The 23,199-nt window shown below is 38.6% G+C and overlaps 1 protein-coding gene across 1 annotated transcript in view; it reads right to left on the bottom strand.

Moving 5' to 3' along the window:
• LOC104620228 (cAMP-regulated phosphoprotein 21-like) overlaps window positions 1-8,918 on the bottom strand; it is a gene marked incomplete at its 3' end in the record, with an annotated part of 30,643 nt that extends 21,725 nt beyond the window's left edge. Inside the window, exons 1-7 of the mRNA XM_010286383.1 lie at window positions 8,843-8,918; window positions 8,586-8,755; window positions 6,674-6,879; window positions 6,233-6,274; window positions 5,792-5,833; window positions 4,720-4,809; window positions 447-597 (exon numbers count right to left, since the gene is read on the bottom strand). Of these exons, the coding sequence (XP_010284685.1) occupies window positions 447-597; window positions 4,720-4,809; window positions 5,792-5,833; window positions 6,233-6,274; window positions 6,674-6,841 (493 nt within the window). The remainder of the gene's footprint in view (window positions 1-446; window positions 598-4,719; window positions 4,810-5,791; window positions 5,834-6,232; window positions 6,275-6,673; window positions 6,880-8,585; window positions 8,756-8,842) is intronic.
• Between the last annotated feature and the right edge of the window lie 14,281 nt (window positions 8,919-23,199).

The following is a 23,199-nucleotide window of genomic DNA, read 5'->3' as shown; positions in this document are numbered from 1 at the left end:
AAGAGGAATTCTCCATGAGAGAGGGGCAATAGTGCACAGGATTACTCTCTGCTGCCTACATTGCACAAATCTCATGCCACCGTATTATCATTAATGGGCGAAATACTGTATTAGTCTTGCATTTATCTCATTATATAATCACGCATATATTTACATATACATGTGTTTATACCAACGTGGTTAAGTATTCAGAAGAATGATTCTACATTAAATAAAATAAACCTCCAATACCAAACCTCAGTTTGGAAGCTTTCTTCACTTTCAAAGGCTGATGTTTGCGTGAAACACAGTGTCTCACGCATACGCATTTCAGGTTCTGAATTTTCTCAACGTATGAAAACAATTCTACTGTGTATTTATATGCAAATAAAGAAATGCATGCTTATAAAAACATACAATCCTTTTTATAACAGTAATTACAGCAATTTAAATATTTTTACGTTCACCTTTTGATAACATTCTGATCTTGTTCTTTTCACTGCCTTTATCTTTTTCTTTATTTTTATCCTTGTCTCTTTCTTTCTCGGAGTCATCTTTACTAGATTTATCTTCTTCTTGCAAGCTAGGAAAACTTGAAAGCTGTAGTTGGATTGCTTCCTGTCAGGGAAAAAAAGAAAGATAAATTTAGGGGCAGATTCAGTAAGCTTTCCGTGGCTTCCAACCTGCAGAGATGTGCGTTAAACTCTGTGTAGCTAGAAGAGCTGAAGCCAGATACATTTCTTTCCTATTTGAAAAATTATTTTTTTCCAGGAGAATGACGACAGCTGAGAGGCCAAATTCTAGTGCCAAGTGTATTTCTTCCCTAATAGTTGAATACTGTAACTTTTAGTCTACCTATATTAAAGGCACTATATTATTCTACACTTTAGTAACTCTCAAGACTTGTCAGAACAGTGAAATACATTTTATATGGCCTTTCTTAAATAATTCTATAATTTAATCAATATTACACATGTTAAATGATGATAGATGGCTAGACATCTAAAAAAAAAAAACAAAACTTTTTTCCCCCTCACTAAACCTGCAGGCTCACATGAACAGTTTTGCACATCTAAGCGCAGTATCAGCTAGACTGAGCTTTCAGGCTCTGACAGTAGCAGAGTGCCAGCAAATTATAAACTCAGTTGTATACGAGAGCTTACTTACAAGAGTGCTCATCGGGCACTTTGTATCTAAAGACATATGCAAACATGCCTTTAGTAAAAGGGGTGAAGTGTGTGCACTGTGATTTTCAAACAAGTTGTGGTAAGTGAACTTCTCCAAAGCATCACAAGTTTTATACTTCAGTATTTCAGAGACTACGAGTTCCTTTGAAAGCATGCTTCAGCTTTAAAAAGTTAACTAAAACTGAGAATTCAAGCTGTATTGCGTTTTCCAATTGGCTTTAAGGAACTTATTATTCCCAACTTACAACACTACTTTATATTGGCTTCGTTTTAACAAAACACAAATTGTTTCCTTTTTAAGTTACCATGGCATAATTTATATATTTTAAGAAATACCAATCTGATTCTGTGACAAAATTTAATACAGGATACTTCTGTGTTCATATTCTTTTGAAGAAAAAAATGGCCAAACTAATACTATATGCTTAAGTAGTGTAAAAATGCACCTTTGAATTAAACTGTTGCAAAACTCCCTAGTAATGCAGTTTTCTTTAATAGAAGAGAGTCCTGCATGCCTGATAATTTTTTGGCATCATGTTAGTGAAAATCAAGTTCGCCTATACTGGAGAAAATCAGTTTCTTGAATGCTAGTAAATTCCCTTCCTTCACAATTTTTTAAAGACGACTAGCATACCAAAACGTCAACACAAAACTTTAAAGTAAGGGTTTTAGGGTTTTTTTAAGCAACCAGACCATTATGAATTCAAAAGATGCTTTCAATAATTATTACAAATTTTAGGTTTCTGAATTTTTTGAAGACCTACAAATCAGCCACCACAACACATGTAAGACAAGATCCTAACAGAACAAGATATCAGCATAAACGTGCCACAGTAAGACAGAAATTGAGTAATTTCTCAGCTTAATCCTTATCAACTTTTTGTGAAGTTCAAAATATGGCACAAGGGACTTGAGATGAAAAGCACTACAAAAGAGAAACAAAGCCCTAGAGCCAAAATTTAACCTGAACTACCGTCCTTAATCCCGACTCTCTTAGTTTTGGCTGACAGTATTGCTGAAAAACTGAGCGTACAGGGGGAAAGAGCAGGAACTCCTGGTCATTCAAGATAAAGATACATAGAAAAATGTTTGCTAACCTGCTCAGTTGTACTCGGCTAACGTTACGCCTGCTTTCTTTCACTTCAAATGGCAGTTCGATTTCTCATTCAAACAACAAACTTTGGACCAACCACTGCCAAAGGACCCCAAAGGGTAACTCTGATTCCCTGCGCGGCTAGTTTTCCAAAACAGGAGAAAAATGTAACTGGCCATGCTGTTCCCAGGACATAAATCCTAAGCTTCACAGTGGTTGTTAAAATGCACTCATGAAAAGAAAGACGACAGACTTCACACGTAAGCACACATATGAACATACAGGAGATTCTTACATGTAACATAATACTTCTATATTTGCACTAGAAGAAACACACAAAAGGGCTGTAGAGGTGCGAAAGCAAGCTACGGCACATTTTCTTAGATTTTTATTGATTTTTCTCAATAATAAAATACAGTGTTAATAAATACATCGATACAAGATTTAGTATAGTGAACAACAAAATAAATGTTCAAATTGCAGTAATACACTTCTTGGTCAATAGTATAACATTAAAGGCAACATTCCTTTTAAGTAAGGACATAGTGAACTATCAGGTAAGCGTTCAAGATCAAGTAATACAGGTAAACAAGTTTTTTCCCTATACAGGAAAATGAAGGCAAGTATTCAAATATAAATACAAACATCAAGTCTGCAGTACAATCCATACTCAGTAGTTCTGGCAATGTACCATACATTCTCTGGTAATTAATTCCCTGTGCTTTGTAAATGATTAAGATAAAATAATAATCTTAAAAAAAAAACAAAAACCAAAAAACCAAAACCAGAACACAAACCCACACCAAAAATAAGCTTCTTCTCCTCTAAAGTGAAAGCAAAGCAATTCGGTTGGCACAAAACGTCCCGTATCCTTCAGCCAGTCCAAGGAGGAGCCTGCAGGTCCAGCTTTCCATGGCAAAGCTGAGCCGCACTCATTAGTAAAAGGTCAGCAAGAGCAAAAGTGCAATTCCTATCTAATTAATTACGCCACGTCCTTAGGAAATGGATGCCGGGGTCCAGGGAGGCACTTCATCTCCCAGAAACGTTTCGATATGGTCAAAGAAATCTTTGCCGCAGCTGGTCAAAGTCAGTAAGACCAGAGGCTGTGTGTAACGGGAACCCCTCCTCTGCCTGGCATCGGGGTGCAATCCGGACAGGGATTTTACCTCGAAACCCGTCAGTCTCTCTGACGTTTAATACAGGTCCTGTGCAGTACATTATAAACTACCACGCAATGCTTAATACAATCTCTTGATATCGTTCTCCTTTTCATTCGCCATTAAACAGAAAATACAAATGAAAGCAGAACAAAAGCCACGCCTCTCGAGTACCACGAGTTAAGCAGAAAGCATATACCTACAACAGAACAACTGATAAAATAACCTGCCCGGCTACTGCGTTCGCATCATTGTAGAGCAGTAGAACATGTAGACGTCCTCCTGCTAAACAACTTGGTTTTTGGTCTTTCAAAAAAAGATTCAAAAAAATAGAAAAACCTCTCCATACTTATGAGCTAAGAGGAGAGCTGGATCTGGTTCGTTTCAAGTCAATAGAGGAAACGGTGAGAAAGTACACTTAAATACGATTTTTTTTGTGCTAAGATCACAAGAAGTCACTTCCTCAAGCTCTCTTGATGGCTGATCTGATTTGCACATAAACATCTCATAAGTTACAGGCAGTGCTCATGATATTTTGGGTTTGGGTTATTTTGAGGGTTTTTTGGTTTTGTTTTTTTTATTAAGACTTGCTTTTACCAGGCAAGCAAAGAAGAATACTTGAGGTTTTTACTGTTGCTTTTTGGGGTATTTTTTGAAGTTAATCTATAAGGACTGCCACCAGTGTTACTGTGCGAGGTGAGGGGTGCAGGCGACAGAGCTCTACCAGCTGCTGGGAATACAACACTACCAGTACAAAGTCAAATACACACTTTTTGATACCGGAAAATCTACAACAAGAGTTTAGAAAATGAATGCCACTCAGCAGGAGGCATCCTTGGCTCTACCAAGGTATTTTAGAGAGCAAAGGACCTGTGAATTTTACGTGAAGGGGGACACTGATATGAACTGGAGTCTCAGAGGAACCAGAAACCAGAGCATATTCATAACTCTATCTGGTGCAGCCTCGAAAGAGATAGCCTTAGAGAAAAGAACGTATTAATATTCTTTTTGATTGTTACTATTTTTTAAATTTTAAAATCTGAATTCTTTTGAATTCTTTTCCGTTTGCTGAAATTTTCAGGGGGTCTGAAAAAAAAGCAAACAACACCCTGTGATATAGTGTAAAACTAGTATTTCAAAATAAAGTTCACGCTAAACCAGATAACTTCACAAAAACGTGTTCACTGTCGGATGTAATTTTTCCCCCAAGAAAGACATTGTTAAATGCCCAATTAAGTAACATAATCATGCAACTGAACATGTAAGTCAACCATGCAGCTAACAGCAATAACTGCCAGTGTACCTGATTATCATGAAGATTTTCTGCTCCCGGGCGAGGAGATGACTCTTCACACACAGCAAGACTCCGGACGAGTTTTCCTTTAGCTCCTGACTGAGTAAGAGAAAAAGAAAGCAAAACAGAGAACACTACTACTGACCCCCAGTCACATAAGCTGCACACATCCGCTGTCCCTAAACATCCCCAATAACTACTGCCTACACCGAGGCAGCAAAATCCTGTCTGCCCTCGATGCAGATAGAAAGGGATTCTAAGCAACGAGCCATTTGCCACACAGGAGAGGTGGTAGGTTTCTTCTTGCTTTTAATAATTTCCGATACAGTTCACCCACTACCACCAAAAATCGTAACAGCGAAAGAATAGATAATCCCATACTGAAGCTAATTTAACAGAGTTAACCTTTGAGTTTCCTTCTGTCGCTTGAGGTTTTTTGCTTTGTTTTTTCTGTTTGTTTGTTTTTTCTTTTTCCACCCTCTCTCTTCTTCCAGTGGTATCGTATCCAAGGAACACAGACAATAAAATGCGCAAGTTTTATGGATTTGCACTTGGAAGATTAAGAGAAGGTTTTGGGTTGGGGCGGGGGGAAGGGTTTGTTGTTTTTCTGTTGGGTTTTTTTGTTGTTGTTTTGGGGTTTTTTTTATGGGTTTTTTGTTGTTTTGTTCCTACAAGCTCTTTTTATTTACTCTAGGCAGCTAGTCAGTCTCAGATTTTTTTTTATGTCAAGATGAGTCCATTAAAATAAAATTCAAACAAAAACGTTAACTACTAAAGCAAAAGGAATGAACTTTTTCCTTCCCCAGTGGTGCACACAAGCACACAGGCGAACAGAAGCACACAGGGACCCCAGCAGCATAAAAGTATGATGGATAAATAAAGGGCAACCTGACACATTTTACCTCTGCTTTGTGCAACAGGATTATGGGGTAAGTGGGGCGGGGGCGAAAAACCCACAAACAAAACAACTCCAACCACCACACAAGTGATGAAAGGCCGTAATTTCAATTGCAGACAGACAGTTGATTGAAATTCTTTACCCTACCGCAACCTGCAATTCCAAGCAGAGATGGACCCTTACCTTGGATCTCTTTTTCTGCTGGTTCTGATTTGCACCTCGTTTCTGGGTATAGCAAAAAAGAGAAGCAGTTATCACTTCAGTGGAAAAAGTGCATGACGAGCATTACCAATAACTAGAGAGATTAAATCACTCTGAAAATATTTTAATCAGTTGCTGACTGCAAAAAACAACTTCCCCAAACCCAGTCTGGAAAGCAGGGAAAACCAAGAATCATCTCTGCTCACTTTATTCACTTTAAGAACAGGTATAAACAACAAAAACACACTGCACAGTGTTCTGTAATTTTGCATATAAGGAAAAACGTAAGAAAAGGCATACTTAAGTAAATGCTCCCCCTCTCCAAATTCCTCTTAAATTGTAGTGTCCCCCTTTATTTTTATATTCGATTGAGCAAAAACGATTAAAACCCCCTCATCCGATAAAGTCTTCTTATCAAATTACCTTCTTAGGCTTTGCATAACAACTTTTTGTTGGCAGTAACACCTACAAACCAAACCACACATTAAGTAATTATTCATTAGTATTACCTGTAAATTCATGAGATCAAGGTAGTTTTCTAAATCCCCAAAGAGGGAAAACAGTCAAATATTTCACCAAGCTTTAACACAGACATCTAGGAATTAACTTCTCAGGAAAATTAATTACATGGACAGCAGCCTAAAGAGCTTGAAAGGTATAACAAATAACAGCGTTTTATTTTATACAGAGATAAAAGGACCCAAAATTAAACAAACAAAAAAACAAAAAGCAAGAACAAAACAAAAGGTCTCAAAATTATGAGAGAAAAAATAGGGAAGCGTGGGCAAAGAAAGAGATCCCAGAAATGGGAAGGCAATGGTAACACAATGGTATTAATGTGCCCATTCACTAATCCTGTCTTACCTGCAGCTCTGTCTTGGCATCGCTCAGCTTCTCCTCCTTCTCCTCTACTTCCGAGCTTTCAGATTTATTAAGGATACAGTGGTCCAGGTTCGCTTCAGAGATAGCAGTCTCCTGCTCTTTCGCAGCTTCCTCTGCTGTCTCCTGGTTCAATTTACCTTGCTCAGACATTCTTCCAGACAGAAATTAAAATAACAAGATTTGGTGACCTGGAAGGTCAAGATATCACAACACAAACACACACACAAAAAAACACTGGAGGTGAATTTTTTTTTTTTTTTTATTTCCCAAGTAATTTCATTTCCTTTGATAAACAAACCAAAACATGCTTCCAGGAGTGGAAAGCTGTGTATGGTTCCAGCTGAAGAGATGCACTGAATTGACAATACTGGATAAGAGCAGAATTGTGTCAGGTTAAACAAGCAGAGGTCCAATCTACACAGCCTTGGTGGAGAGCAGATTTAAGGTAAGGAGCTGCGACTCCTCAGCCCCGTCCTGGTACTGCAGAGGTGCAGGCAGGGAGGGACGGTGAGGGACTCAGCAGCACCAGGCAGGAACGACCCATTCAGACTTCCAGGTCTCTGGCATCTCAGCGCTGTCCTCCTCTAAATGTTCTGCCACTTCCCCCCTCCCCCCCCTTTTTTTTTTTTTAAAGAGAAAAAGAATAGCCAAACAAACAAAACAGAAACAAAAACCAAGAATGAGCAAAACCACAGTTTTTAGCACTCAACCATGGTTTTTGTATGACGCAGAAGCCCATGGTGCTCATTATCACTTTAAAAATTATATATATATTTGAAGAGGCAATAATTCAATATAACTTATGAAATCTAAATTTGGCAATAAAGCTCTCAGGGTCAACGTTTTCAGGCATCAAACTGACAGCTCCATTATTAAAATCATAAGCCTCTTCCCAAACCCCATGTCACTCTCCCCAGCACTATGCAAATCCTACAGGAAGCTCTTGGCAGGTATTTCTAACGAAGATATCTTAACTGAACTGCATTTACTCGCAGCTCACAATGGGTTGTTGTACAGAAGCTTTAAAGGCTTTTCAAAGTTAAAGCCTATTATTTTCTCTCTTTCTCTCTCTCTCTCCCCGCCCCCCCCAGCTCCCTCTCCAAGCCTCCCCCACTGATCAATTGTCAAATGAGACTCATGAATAATTTAACTTTTCTTTCCCCATCCACTTGGCTTAAGTATCGGCAGGAAAAACAACTGCGGTTGAGAAAAGGAGTTATTTCAGAAAGGGTCTTTTGCAATAACTTGTCACTTCTCAACAATGAAACGGCGGCTATTAAGCAAAACCACACTTTACGGTGTTTCTTTTTACAGCTTGTAATTAACATTCAACAGGTCTGATATGACTTACCTTCATTTTTTAAGCTAAGTTTTAAGTGGAAAAAATAAGACCTACTGAGTTTTAAAAACTTACTTCTTCCCATTTTTGCTTTTGTTTTGACACTGTAAGCAAATAAAATAAAAAAGCCCTTTCCCACATAGTCTTGCCGTTTGAGGAGGATTGTGGATTTCACAAAAAATGAAGCTACAAGGTTCATAAACAAACAAACTGGAATACGAAGCTCACAAACTAGCTGACAGTAAGCCAATTCCAGCTTTGGGGTGTCCTCATTCCTCCCACCGCCCTCCCCAGGAAGTCCCGTGGCATTGGATAATTCCGCAGTTACAACTGAAACTTGAAGTGCTTTTCTAAAAATTCAAAACGCAATGAATGGCGAGACCTGAAACTAGTCTGCTAACCCTTAAGTTGTTGACGTAAATCCTTAAAAAAACGCACATGCATGCACAAGTTCTTCACGGGCATATCACCCCGGAGCTCACCCACACGCTTACGCAATGTTCACAACAACAATTACACTCATAGTTTACCAGTTGCACCAAAGCAGCCATTTACCTGAAAAACTGCTATAATTCCCACTGTCTTTCTACCGTCTTCTGTTGCTCTTTGCTAGTTAAGTCCACACAAATGATCAATGACAGCGTGAGTCCCATGTCCCCATTAACAGGTCAGAGTGCCAATCGCCATGCTGGGTCCTTCAGAGCACTCGATGGATCATAGCCAACCTGGAAAAAAGACAACAGGTAAATAATAACAACGGCAATGATCATGGTACAAGGTAAGGATGCAATAGATAGGACCAGATTTCTAACACTAATGACCAGCTTCAAGCAAATCACTTTCACAGCTTGATCCAGCTCCACCTGTCTCAAAACTGCCTGCTTCTTCTCTAATGAAGGCTAGAGCCGGCTGTTCAAGTCATAACAGCTCCTACGCAAGGAGCTAAAATTAACAATTGCATTATGCACTGAAGATTACTCACTTCAATTTTAACCTTTTTTAGTGAATTCCAGCACTTTTCATTAAAAAAAGCATACATACATATTTATATATAAGCTCATCTGTTTGCTTCAACAGAAATCAATGAGGGGATGAGGAAAAAGCACTTGCCTGCTTTTTGAATTATGGCTTCTGCTCCAATTAAAATCTCAGTAGTCAGATACTATTGAAAAAGAAGCTAGATGGGTGCTTTTAGAATGTAACCTGCTTTGCCAGGGTAGTGAATTGAGATGTTCATTTAATAAGCCGAATAAAAGTTGAAATGATCAAGAATGGAAGGAGGAGAAGGAAGAAATCCTATTCCCCGAACAACGGCCACCAGAAAAACTTGCTTTCAAGGCACTGTCTGAGGAGGAAAAAGGAGATCTCCAGGTTACGGTTTGGAAAATAAACGTGAAGAAAGAGTTGCCTCAGCAATGCAATTTATGCTGCTCATCAGGATTGTGTTTGCCAGCTGAATAGCTGATCCGACAGAAAAGGAGCATTTTGGGATGAGTCGGACGGATTTACAAGCCGTGGCCGCGCGCGGAACTGTCTCGATACAACAGGCACCTCGTCTCAAGGCTTGCATATGAATCACGGTTGAAGCAATTAGTGCAAACACACAAAAACAGCAAATAGGAAGAAACATGTACCATTCTACTGGGGGTGGGTGGGAACACAACCAAAACTGAAGATCATCTCACTCTAATATTAGACTTCTTGTTCCCGAGGCACGTTTTAAATTGCGCGTGGTTGCGACGGTGGTACAGTATGTGGCAAGCGCGCTGGAACTCGCCGCGTTAAAAGAGGTGAATTTCATGCACCAGAAATGGAACTTAGTCTTTCACAAAAACCAAGTCCTGCTCCCTCTGGGATCTCAGGCGCACAGAGGAGATCAGCAGGCAGTTCTGTAAACTACCACTGCCACCCTGCAAATTTATATAGATAAAAATATTTCTTCTCCTGAAACCACTTAATGATTTGTAGAGTAATACAAAGTACGTCTGTACAGAGTAATACAAAATAAGTCTTCCCACTCAGCTTCTGGTATTTCTCACAGGACGTTTGCAGAAATTTTATCTCATTGACAAACACAAGGACCACGATGGGAGTGGAGGAATAATATGGAAAATTATGCCTAAGCACTCAAGCACATGCAAACACATTTCACAGAGCCAATACTCAGAGAGAAAAAGAGTGAATAAACTACTGACTGAAAGCGTTTCCTCATAACCATCTTCCATTAACCCCTTCCCTCACACTTCCAAGAGAGAGAGGAGGGGAAAAAGTCAACCAAAACCAAACGCAAACCAAAAAACCCAAGGAAATACAGTGCATTACCGTTTCACCTGGAGAAGAGCCAGCCAGGGGACAGACCACTGCAATTAAAACCCTCCAAAACTAACTGAGAAAGAGGTATCTGTACCAAAATCAGGACACAAAGAAATTGTTTTTACCATATGTTGTGAATTAGCTATTCATAAGACAAACAAACAGAGCAAAACAAAAAATCAGACAACAAACCAACCAAACAAAGGGTATGATATCCAGCAAGCGAAGAGATCTGCCAAGACTCCAATAAATAGCATTACTGGTCTTGTGCCACAGATGCTCAACATAATCTTATCATGCTTTACCAAAGACATATTTCTTCATAAACTGAGTTCCCCATATTGTTACACTTAAGGTCTCTGATGCCAACATCATTCTTCATTGGCAACGCACAAGACGTTCATAGACTCTTAAATTAAAACAACAAAAAAACCCCATACATTTCCCCAAGAAAGCATAAGAAAGTGGAAAATAAGTTTAGAGTGTGCAGCTACCATTTTTCAAACCCACAATGGCAATGTTCCTTAGGATTATTATTATTTTTTTAATAATTATCTTCATAATTATCTTCTGGGACCAAAAAAAAGGGCAGGAAGAACTGAAACATATAGCAGTCACCATCGAGCTCTTCACCTTCCCTCAATATAAATTTCCTCCTCCTCCATTAGGCAATTTACAAGTGATGACTAATCATTTACATACGTAAGTAAAATACGTATTGTAGTACATTTCTGGTTGTTTGGGTGGGTTTTCAAAGGGACTCGGTTTTCTATAAAATACTTCAGGGAAAGTATAAATAGCAAAAAGGAATCAGTCAGAAAATAGCCATTAAGAGTGAGACATTTTGATTGAAAAAATACGTCTCTCTCTCTCACGCGTTTCCAGGATATCTGGTTATTCAGTGATGAATGCACTTTTTACTATTGTCAGTCCTGCAATGACAGCACTGCTATAGAAAAACATACTGGATTATTCTCTTCCTTGCACATCAACAGAAACGTCAGTGATGATTTGACTGTCAAAACCTTCAGTAGCGAAGTGATGCAAAAAGCTGAACAAATGCACTTGTGGTTTTGATCCTCAGGTAGAAACCGCAAGGCTTGTTGCTAGGCAAAACCCACCTTCTCCACGAGCAAAATTTCATAGTTGTGTTGGGATCTTAGAAGCGATCCACAGGAGCTTGCGGCAAAATTTCAGCCTCTAACTCCTTTAAAGAAACTTGAGTATCGTACAGCAAAATGCAACGCAACAACAGAAAACACAGGTGCCCACCAAGCCATTTGTAGAAACACTTCCATAGAAATATCATCTGTTCGTACAGAGTTTATAAGCACCAACTGATCAGCACACACTGTGGGATGGAAATGCTGTTTTTTTCCTTAAATTGCTTTCCTTATTAACAGGATTTTCACTTTAGAAGCTACGGGTACTACCCAGGTTGAGCAGCTATGCCAGAGCTCAGAGAGAAAGGGATGGAAGATGGTCACGTATGTTCATACAACACATACCACGCAGATTCCAAGAAAAGTCTGTGGGAAGGAATACATGTAATTTAATGCAAGAGTTTAAAAACTATACCCAGAAGAAGAGCTGTCAAAAAAGCACAGAACAGAAAAACGAGCAAACCCATTAGAAAGCCCTCTTCAGTGAAGATGTGATAGCTGACCATCAACCGAAACTGAACAGAGTAACATCCGACAAAACCCTAGAGCCCACCACAGGAGAGTGAGCCCCTTCTGTATTATGTATCAGGAAATGTTTTGAGGGTCTCGAAGGTATCGCATACTGAAGCGGGAGATCCTTATGCTCCCAGCAAGTATCAACATGTCCTCTCTCACAGGAGAGCATGAGCATGCTTGAAGGCCAAACAGCATACTCTTAATCAAGACCAGGCAGCAGCAGGAGGCAGGATTGAACCCTGACAGAGTGAAACTGAAGGGTTTTTTCTCCAAATAAAGCTGCGAACCTCATAGGTAAAACCATTTGAGCCTGTAAATGAGAACTGGCTGATGCTGGCAGCACCTACACATCAGGATCGTTCTCACTCCATAGTGATTCTCCACTCACATGAAGGGCTTGCAGCTATGAGCCCATGAGCTGGAAGCAGAGGTGTCAGTCATGATTTCCACTATGCAATATATACCTCATCCATACGTATAAAGATAGCTTTGACTCATAATTGCTAACTCACTCATCAGATTCCTGGAAACGACTGGAAATGGACTATGGCATCTTAAGATTATCAGTATACACAGCCCTCAATGTTGCCAAATTCTCATGGCTTAAAGCATAAACTCCCTGTTATTTGACATTTACTTAAAATCAGTTCCTTCCATCAAGCAAGTCTATGAAAAATCCCAGGTTTCACACTGAAAACAAAAGCTTCAACGCTCTGTGGTGGCTTCAAAGAAAATCTTTGATATAAAGATATAAAACCTATTGTTTAAAAAAAAAAAAACAAAAAACAACACACAACCGAAAAACCCACCCACAAAAACACACCACCACACCCAAAAAAGGCAAGTAAAATAAATCCTAGACTTTTAGTTTGAACACACTAGTACTCAATTATCAGTCCTAGTCTTCAGGACCTACATCATTAGACAGGCGGTACTGTGTGCTCCATCTCACTGCCTTCCCACAGAAATACACATATGCACTTGGAAGCCAAGTTTGCTGCTGCGTATTAGCATAGCAGCATAATAATCCATGCCAGCTATCAGATCAAAATTCTTTAGTATGAAAAAAATTGAGTAAAAATTAAGGCTGTGAAATATGTGGAATCGTACAAGTTCACTGCTTGTTAAAACACTGACGACTAAACCTTAAAAAACAAAGGAAAAATACTTTCAAAGGAAACATTTGAAGCCTTATTTTATTTCCCACCTCCTCTTGTCTTCACTTTGTCCCCTTTCCATCATCACTACAAAAACAGATACAATCATTGCCTGCAGTTTCTGCTCCTACGTGCCACAGACCTTTGCGGGTAAAAGGTTATTTAGACTCATTTAACGTTGGCACTTTAACAGAGCCTGTCAGCAAACACATTTTTTTGTTTTTTCAGGAGTTACAGAAATGTGAGCACCTGTGCACAAGCAACAGCGCAGAGGCCACTGACCCACATAAGCATGCCGGCAAACAGCCATCAGCAGCAATGGTGGTCAAATTTGATGAAAACGGGGCGGATTGAAAGATATTGGATCCAATTTCAGATCCTATGCAACAATCAGTTATCTTTTTAAAAGAGGTGACTACACAATATGAGGAGCAGCATCCCAGCTGAAGGCTCTATCTTGGAAGAGCACTGGCTTTCCTCCCAGCCTGCACATGAAATCCAATATTTACAAATTACAGTGGGGATGAGAACAGTCTAACAGCCAAAAAAACCCAGAAACAAAGCAATTTTTTGTGGTTTACACCTGATCCCTTTTTTCAAAGGGATTCTCTTGTTCCTAGTGGATTGCCACCAGTATTTTCCGCTTCAATCCCCTGTCAGAAGACCTCATGTCATTGTCATCATCTTCAGCCAAGTAGTAACGATGATATTCCCTCTAGCTTGTTATTTCTGCAAAGCTAGAAGCTTTACCCGGGAAAATAAATATAGATGGCCTATAGGGAGAGCCTGTTTTGTTTTAATACTTAAGAAAAGGCTCAAAACACCCCCAAAACAACCTCTTTTATCTGTCACAATGACCATTTGAAGTCTTCCAGGATCAGCATGAAAAGATATGAGGCTTTGAGTGATCTGGCTAATAAATGTCAATCATGCAAGTTTACTAGGAACAGAGTAACACCCAAACTTTTAACAAGCTAATCTGATGTACGAATCGGCACTCTGGGAATGAGTTGTTTGCCTTAGCCCAGCCTCCGAAACAGCCTTGCGCATTTCAAATACATACGCCAATTTGTATCTCATTCCCAGACATAAACCTGACAAATTTCCCTAAAATCAAAGTCATTAACCTCACTGGTCCAACTGTTAGGTGGTGGAAAACAGCACAGCTCCCATGACTCCAAACATGGAGACACAGTGATTCCCAGCCATCCTTTCAATGCACAAAAGTCATTTTCCTCAAATCCTGTAATGAAAACATCAGCCAATATTCAAAGGGCAAGAGGGACTGAAATTCATCTTCCCAGATAATCAGGTCTGTTTCTCAGCTATCAAAGATAATTGTATCACAAAGTCCTCTTTAGAGACTGATAGCTTTATTTTAAGAGTAGAGGGGGTCTAGGGAGGATGCTCTAGAACATCCTTGCAGTAAGATTACAAGAACCTCACTGCCCTGCCAGGACACCTTCTCCATTAACTCACTGTATACATCAAATGCTTCATACATTTTTCTTCTTGCGCCAATAGTTATTCTTTATTTTAAATAGCTTTCCTGTTTTCTCAATAGTTCTCTCTTTCTGGGGGAAATAACTGTACATCACCTCATTATTTGCCATTGGGTTTAAATAAACCAGTTGCTTTTAATTACCAGTTAAACAGATATACACTATTTCTATTATTATCTACACCTAGTCTAATTTTTATCAGTTGATGGTCTGCTTAAACATTTCCTTACATCTCTCTCATGCTCTTCCTCAGCGTGGAGACAGACGTTCCCCCACCCACTGGCGCACAGTGGTGAACGCACTAGAGGAGCTCTGTTTTCGCAAACACCAAAACCAGTTTCAAGACAGGTTATCATAAGGATATGACAGGTTACCAAGACAGATATCATAAGGATATCCCAAGAAGGAATACTATAGTTTCCGTATGAAACACTGATCAACAACACAGCATAAATAAGCCTGGGTTCCCCACAGAGCTGAGGGCAATCAGAGCCACCGTAGAGTCTAGAAGCTGTCACAGACCAACGTGGTGGGACTACAGATAATCCGGCACAGTCTAGATGAGGTAATTAAAGCTGTCTGTGGTACACCATGATACGCTGTTATACATAATGAAATCTGGAAGAATATATAATTACATTAATTTTAATTTGAACAATTTTTTTTTAAATTTTATTTTAACGCAGCAGTTAGAGAAACAAAGTATGTTTCAAGAAGTCAAGCTACCCCTACTCTTTCTTCCTTCGATGCCTTCTCTTTGCCATTTCTATTCTCTCAGAATAGAAAACCACGGATTAAGTCCATTTTGCTTTACACATAGCAACTGTAAGATCAACTTAACCTATTTCTTTACTCAGTTCTTCTTAAAGCTTAAGGACTTCACTAGAAAACCCAGGCACCGTGCATCTGCATTTTGAGCATACAGGCAAGAATTCAGCCTAAGCAGACCACAGGTAATAAACAAGTGGCCAGCTAAGCCATCATGCCTCATTCACGAATAACTAACTGTGCCAAACACAAACCAGTTGAGTCCAAGGTGGGGAAAAAAAGTAAACAAAACAAAGAAAACAATTTTGTACACTACTAACACAGTCCTTGCACAAACTTCCTGAGCAGCTTCTCCCAAAGAAAACATTTAAAATACATAATACTCAGGACATGGGTGGCCCATAACTTCTGACCAGTAGCTTTATACTTCTTCCAACATCACCAGTGGATGGAGACATAAGCAGAACGAAAATGCCGCAGGGACGGAGCAAGTATCACTGGGTCTCACATATGCTTTTCCTGATTTTTTTCTTTCCCAATTTATATAATGGCCCCTATATTTCATCCTGACATTTCTTGACAAATTAGGTGCATTTTCACTAGCACTAGCTTAATTGGCAAACCCTGAAAGAAAATAATTGCTAACAGCAAAGCAGCATTATGCTGATGAAACAGACCTGCGCTTAACAACTAGAATTGCCTTAGCAGACAAACACCGACCGCAAAACTCCAAAAAGCTTTCACATAAGAACTGAAAAAAACAAAACATTATTTCTCTCCAAAACTCTCTTACTGGAATTAAACATAGTAGCTATTGTGTTTTGTCCTAATACCATTTTCTGAAACAAAACTAGCCTGCAGTTCAAGAAAAAGTCTTCTTTCCAGAAAAATAAAAATAAATAAGATACAAATAAATACAAATAAAAACCTATAAATCTACGTAAGGTTTAAAAAAAAACACCCAGAAAACACCTCCCACCCCCACCCCTCGCCCCGATCACACGCTATATTTCCTCCCCCATTTAACTTCGCTGCTCAGAAACTGTGCAATTATACTCTCCGTATTCAAAGACAACTGGTATCAACCTTGTTGTAATGCAGAGTATGTTTTCCAAGCTCATATTCCAACCAGTTTGTATAGTTATTGTTCAAGTCTCCTCTACCAAAGGCAATAAAGGTTATACCCTTTGAGAGTTGCAGTACAAGATTATTTTAGGATTTTAAATATATTATTTTATTAATTTATCTTTATCAACATAGGAACACTCCTAATATTTCTTCTTGATTGTGCTTATCAGAAAATATGCTGGAATACAGATGCTTGGGTGATGGCTTCTTTTGCCTATTAGTAGGCTTAGGAGAGCAATGTCCAGTGAGAACAGTTTACATAGACAAAACCTCATCATCAAGTAAGCTTCTTTTAATAAATACCACTATTCTGTAGAAAATCTTGCAAGAGGTATAGAAAAGATTTTGGCAATTTTCAATCAAATCTGGAGATGCCCCCTGTTTTTAACTTCGAATCTCCTAAGAATGACTACTTTTTCTTGTCAGATCCACGTCCCCGTGTTTTCTCATTGTCTGAAGCCCTTCTGAAGAAAAAGTTAGTTAAGGCAGAAACGATACCTTACTGTCCTAATACTACAGGGGAGTTATAAACATTTATAATATATAACAATATATATTTATATTAAAATGTACGTTTTATGGATTTAGTTTGTATATCTTTATGTTTTATGTATGCATACCTGTATTTTATGTAAATACATTAATCCCATTTTGTTGGTCCCATTTTGGCTGGTCTCAGGCAATGCAGTTAAATAGCACACTTCACAAAAAGAAGCCTTAAGCATGCTACATATTGTATTCGATGCTCTATATTGCCACGGTTTCAAAAGAAAATTTAGAAAAATGCCGATTTTGAGTATAAGTTAGAAGTTAAAATGCCTAATGATTAAATGCATGTTATAAAACCCAATGAAACCGTTACACATTTATGCACAACGCTCCAAGCACTTAAGTGCCAAATATCCTCAGCTTATGCTCCCTTGTAGAAATAACAAAGAAATCAATCTTTTGTCAATTCCCTTGCCACCTCTAAAAATACTGTTAGAGATTCCCCCCCATGTTAAAACCCATCTTAAGATACCTACTGATACACACCACGCTTCCTCATTAGCAGCATCAGTACAAGACAATAGACGTTGCAATCAATTCCTGAAGAAACAAAAAACAACAACAAAATCTAACTATAGAATACTGATCAGATATTTTACACTGTCACCCTCATGGCCAGCAAGAGTAAGAAATCCTCTTCCAAGGCTGCAGCAGTCACGAGAGGAAAGGCAGAAACCCAGGTTTACAGAACCAGCAGTGCCAGTTCATAGATTTGCAGCTTTGGCTTCTGAGCATATCTTGCCAGAAACCCTGTGGTTTCTGCATTATGCTTGCCTTTTCCAGTGAGTAATTCCAGGCTCCATGTGATATTGTGAACAAAAGAAAGGACAGAAAAAGTGTTTCTATGTCTCTCTGTGTTTTTCAGGGAAAAAATTTTGACGTATGTATGGGAGAGAGCTAAGCAGTTCTGTTACAAATTTAATTGGCCACTCCACATATGCCTAGCCAGAAAGCTTCATGACACATGAACTAATAAAAGAGAGCAATGAATACACAGCAGAAATCAAATATTCAAGCCAATGTCTCCAAGGAATATGTCCTATTAAATTTAAACTGGAAAAATATATATATTTAATCAAAACAGACAGTCAAAAACCAATCAGAAAAACAGTGAGGTTTTTTTGAGTACTTTAAATCTTGTTATACACATTGAAGCCTCCACAAGTTCAAATGTAATTTTAAGAAAACTTCTGTAATATCCAAAATTGTGTTTACCTGCTGTGAAACAATCTGTCTTACTTGGCACTAGAAACCACTAACTACATCAATGATCTAACAATACTGAGATTTAAATTACAGGAGAGAAGTGCGGGAATGAAGTTCTATAGCCTGTAATATATTCAATTTCCATTGCAGAATGGCCTTATCATCACATTTTTTCATTGCTGTGCTCAGTATCAGAGAGTAAACAAAAATATGATTATAAAGCACAACACTGAAATAATGATAGAGGAGAGTATAATTTATGGAATTTGAAGATGAAAAATGGAGGTGGTAGAAATTTACTGACTATGACAAACTGATCTATATCAGACAGTTCTATGCTACAGATTCTTTCAAGTAGAGATGTATTTCCAGGCTTGGGTCCCAGCCTGGACCTTGAACAAGACTTTTAAATGGGACCTTCATTTAATAGTCTTTGGAAAAACAAAAGGCTTTCATAAAAATTCAAGAAAGTACCTCTAAGATTTCAGAATGTAATGAGTACTTTGGAACTTCCGTTGCCCTAAATTCTTTAACTGAAATTTCGTATTGGCTGGTTATGAATGTCTTAGTGGTATTCAGCCACGTAATCCAGCAGGTTTTCTTTTTCCTCTCTGAACTTTTTAAAAAGTCCACCTGTGAATCAAGTATTTTTCACCTATGTAATAGTATTTCAAGTCTAGGCTGACCTTCCCCTTGCAAGAACTAAAACCATCATTTTCTGTATAACACAAAATCCATTTGGTCAATACTACTTCTTATGTAACGCTATGCTATTTGAGCTTCAGGATTTATTTTGATACCTCTGAAGTATTCAAAGGCTGATGGAACAACTACGAGAAAGGGCAAGTCAATAGCCACTCCTGTCACTGTAAGTCCAGTACCGAGGAACCATGATCCCTCTTGCAAATCATCCTTCCCAACAAAAAAGACCTTAGCCTTTGCATGGTTTATTGTAACACGTCAAAGTGCAATGGCAAGAATTTATGCCCTTGTCTTTTCTTCTGATATTAAAAATTATCTGCCTGAGAACCTTCTGCAAAAGACAATAAAAGAAGTAAAACTACCTTACTGCAAGTTTTGCTTAATTTATGACACACTATAGGAAAACAAATCTTCTTTATCAAATGTTGATTAAAAATACGTATATACTGTACAATTTGAAACACTGATAAGAGGGAAAAAGAGGAGAGAATCACGGTTTCATACAGAAGAATAAAGGAAAGGAACTATTCCACAAACAGTACTGTAAGTGCTACAATATCTCAAAAATCACACAAAACAATTATGAAATCTGGTTTGTAAGTATTAATTAAAAAACGCCAAACCCCCCCCCCCAAAATCCCTACTAAATACACTCCATCTCAAAATGTGGTTAAAACACCTGGGGACTTGTTATACATAGGTGCTGACTATAAGCAAGCTTACGGGTTTTAGCAAATTCCAGCTAAAGCCAAATCAGCAAATTCTAGCACATTCCTGGTTTTAGCAAATACCAGCAGGAGCACATGTAAATATTCACACACTGGCAACTCCACTGGAGAATCACTGGACTTGAAATAACGCATGACTTGCAAACAAATCCGTATGATTGAGTGAAATCTTTCATCCCATTATAGAAATGAAAAAATCCCAGTCTCAAATACCAAAACTTTTCTTACCATCAGAAATTTCTCTTTGTGATTAAATGAGTAATGACTTGACAGTATAAAAGTTATGGTCATATCTTATGGGAGGACTTGAGAAATAATTTTATAACACAATATACTTGAAATTAGCTTCAGCTGCCTTAGAGAGTATACTTATTTTCCAAAATATTCTAATTAAAATAGTTGTATCTCTGAGCGATGTTCTCTATCTTCTACTTAAGATTTAGACTTCCAGAATGTCAGCCAGATTTCTTTTTGCTGAACAGGATTAACTGGGCTGAAGTTTTTTTTCCTTTTTCTGTTGCCCGGGTTTCTATGCTGCATAGGTGATTTTTCACAGATCTTACAGATTAGCATTGGCTTTTATATGCATGTACAATATATACAGTATAACCTGACAAGTTTCATTTTCCTCCCCTAAAAGTGCCACAGAAAATAAAGTTAATAAAACTGTTGCACACCTCAGAAAATAAACTATCTAGTAGTAAGGTCAGTGCTGTAACGTACTTTTAAGTAGGCTCATAGCTGTCATGAATCAGAAGACTTGTGGGCACAGTATAGGTTGTCCTCTAAATATCTAAGTAACTTATCTTTAGGAAATTTCCATAACTGAGGAAGGATCAAGAAAAGGCCCACCAGCACCTCATGCAGCTGCACCATGCAGTCCAGTATATTAAAGGCTCAACTAAACACCACCAGCAAAGCTAAGTTGGTTTCAAGTTGAGAACTGTGCCAGAAAAGCCCTCATCCTCAGAAACTCCTGCATGCATGGAGATCTGAAGACACCTCAAGGCTCTGATCTCAGTGTCACATCTAAGGGGTACTTTTTGCATCAGAGAACAACTAAATAGGTAAAACTCCAAAGAACAGTAGTATCTCTCTCTTCTTTCTACTCCTCTTCTGAATCTTGACTCCCCTGAAGAGAGCTGCTGAGTCAGCCAGCCAGCTCATGGAAAACAAACACACAAGTTAGGACGTCCCTGCTAGTGTATGACCACAAAATATTTGGTTTTATTAACAGTCCACCTCATCTTGACCTCTGAGCAAGGAGTCTTGGAGTTGTGGCTGTCAGAGCTACTGTCTCACAGGACATCTTCTGACACCAATGCAAGATTATCAGCAGCTGCAAAGAACACCTCTGAAACCATGAAAAGCTGTAGCTGCTTTTCAAATATTTCAGACACCACCATGAATTTAAAGTCTAATTTGCAATTTTAACTAGAATTACAAAATTAAATAGATTGCATACTGTTTGATGAGGGAAACGCTGTTTAATCTGTGTTTATCCAGCATCCTCCACATTGAATTTTGACAGGAGCTGCTTAGAGCTACCATAATACAAGAAACAAGTCCACCAGCCAAAATGAGACAATGTGGTGTTATAGAATCTAAATTCTATAATTAGAAAATTATAATTTCTGTATGTTCTAATTACTGTAGTCCATGGTGAACTTGGTATTTAAGAAGAGCTGAGAGCGCGAAGTATGAGGAAAACTAGTACTTACACTAATACACTTTTAAAACGCTACGCAGGCAAATAGGGACAAAACCAAATCTCTATTAAAACTGTAAAAGTCCTATCAGCATTCTGTTAATCAATGTTAAAGTGCAGTTGCTCAGAATGTAGGACAATAAAGCCTCTTAAACATTCATTAACCTCCAAGGAAAGTTGGACACCAAAATATCACAGACCCTTATGAAAATTCCAGCTTCTTATCGTAATGAGATACAACTAAACAGGATTTCTGCACTTCAACTCCAATTATAGCAAATTAAACAAAATCACTGTAAATGCAATACCCCGCTGTTGATTACAAACTATCCTGCTGCTCCACACAAACTCCTCTTGATTTCAATGGGAGTCGTAAGAAGAGGATGATGGTAGAAAGCCTGAAGCACTTCAGTAACGCCGACACTGAAAATGGAGCGATCTTCTTCAACTGAGGAGGAATATTCAGACCCTTGCACAACCAGTTTCAGGTCAGTCTTCCTGGCTCTGTAAGTTCCATATGAAAGTCTTCATTTGGTTGACGATCAAGCACCAGAACCAAATCAAACAGGGTAAAAGACAGATGAGACTGGAAGTAGGCTGGAAGGAGATGACAACAGCCCACAAGTCCCACCACTTGGGACCAGAAGGCAGACCAAGGCTTTCTATGCTGCCACAGCAGCTTGGTGATGTTCGCTTCAGCAATCGCTGCGAGTTTACATCCTCCCAGTTCAGGGTTTTAGTAACCCCGACATCTAAACGGTGGAGCCTTGGCACGTGAACTGTTAATTGTACAGCAGTACAAGAACCAACGGCTGACTAGATTGCAAAATGAGACAACACTTATCAGCCAGCAGAAAGGTAATTTAAGTATCCCTTTATATGTGCCTATAAGCCAAGAAAGTAGTATTTCAATCTGTTTTTCTAAGAACATTTATCAGAGATCATTTGGAACTTACTGAGATGTAATACGGCCGTAATGGGAGCTCACTGTTTCACACTTTTCATTTTTCTGCATGCTTTTATTTATTTATTCTTGCATCAGTTTTCACCGCAAGAACATTAAATGAAAGAGAAGGACTGGTTGCTATGCAGAGTTCACAGGGATACCAAGATGGCATTCATGACCTGATTTTTACCACCAGTGGGCACAGAAAAAAATTTACATGCAAAAGGAAAAAATACATTAATGTTACATTTCAAAAGAGATTTTAAAAACACAGAAGTCAGTATTTTCAAAGCGATGGCTCCCACAGCATACATAATGCGTTATAAGGAATATTCTGTATTGCTATATTCTGTGTTTTATGTCTTAATACATATGTGCAATTTAGCCTAGTTACGACTGTTGTGGGAACCGTAAGCTCCCATCCTGACAATTTCATTCGCAACTGCAATGTTGTACTAATGGAGTGTTGGTACTTAATCCCCTCGTTTGTTTCAAAACTGAGGGAGGAAAAGAAAGGAAAAGACACAAGGAAATGGGGCAAGAAAAAGGGAGAGGAATATTATAATTTCTGTATGTTCTAATTACTGTAGTCCATGGTGAACTTGGTATTTAAGAAGAGCTGAGAGCGCGAAGTATGAGGAAAACTAGTACTTACACTAATACACTTTTAAAACGCTACGCAGGCAAATCCACTATCCACTTCATACATTACTTTGCTACAGCAGGTCCAGTGCGCATTAACACCAACACAGATCCCCTTTATCGTGTTCCCAGTTACAACAC

Source organism: Phaethon lepturus, unplaced genomic scaffold (assembly GCF_000687285.1).
Source record: "Phaethon lepturus isolate BGI_N335 unplaced genomic scaffold, ASM68728v1 scaffold15744, whole genome shotgun sequence".
NCBI lineage: Eukaryota > Metazoa > Chordata > Aves > Phaethontiformes > Phaethontidae > Phaethon > Phaethon lepturus.
This window is presented reverse-complemented; position numbering and strand designations above follow the sequence as displayed.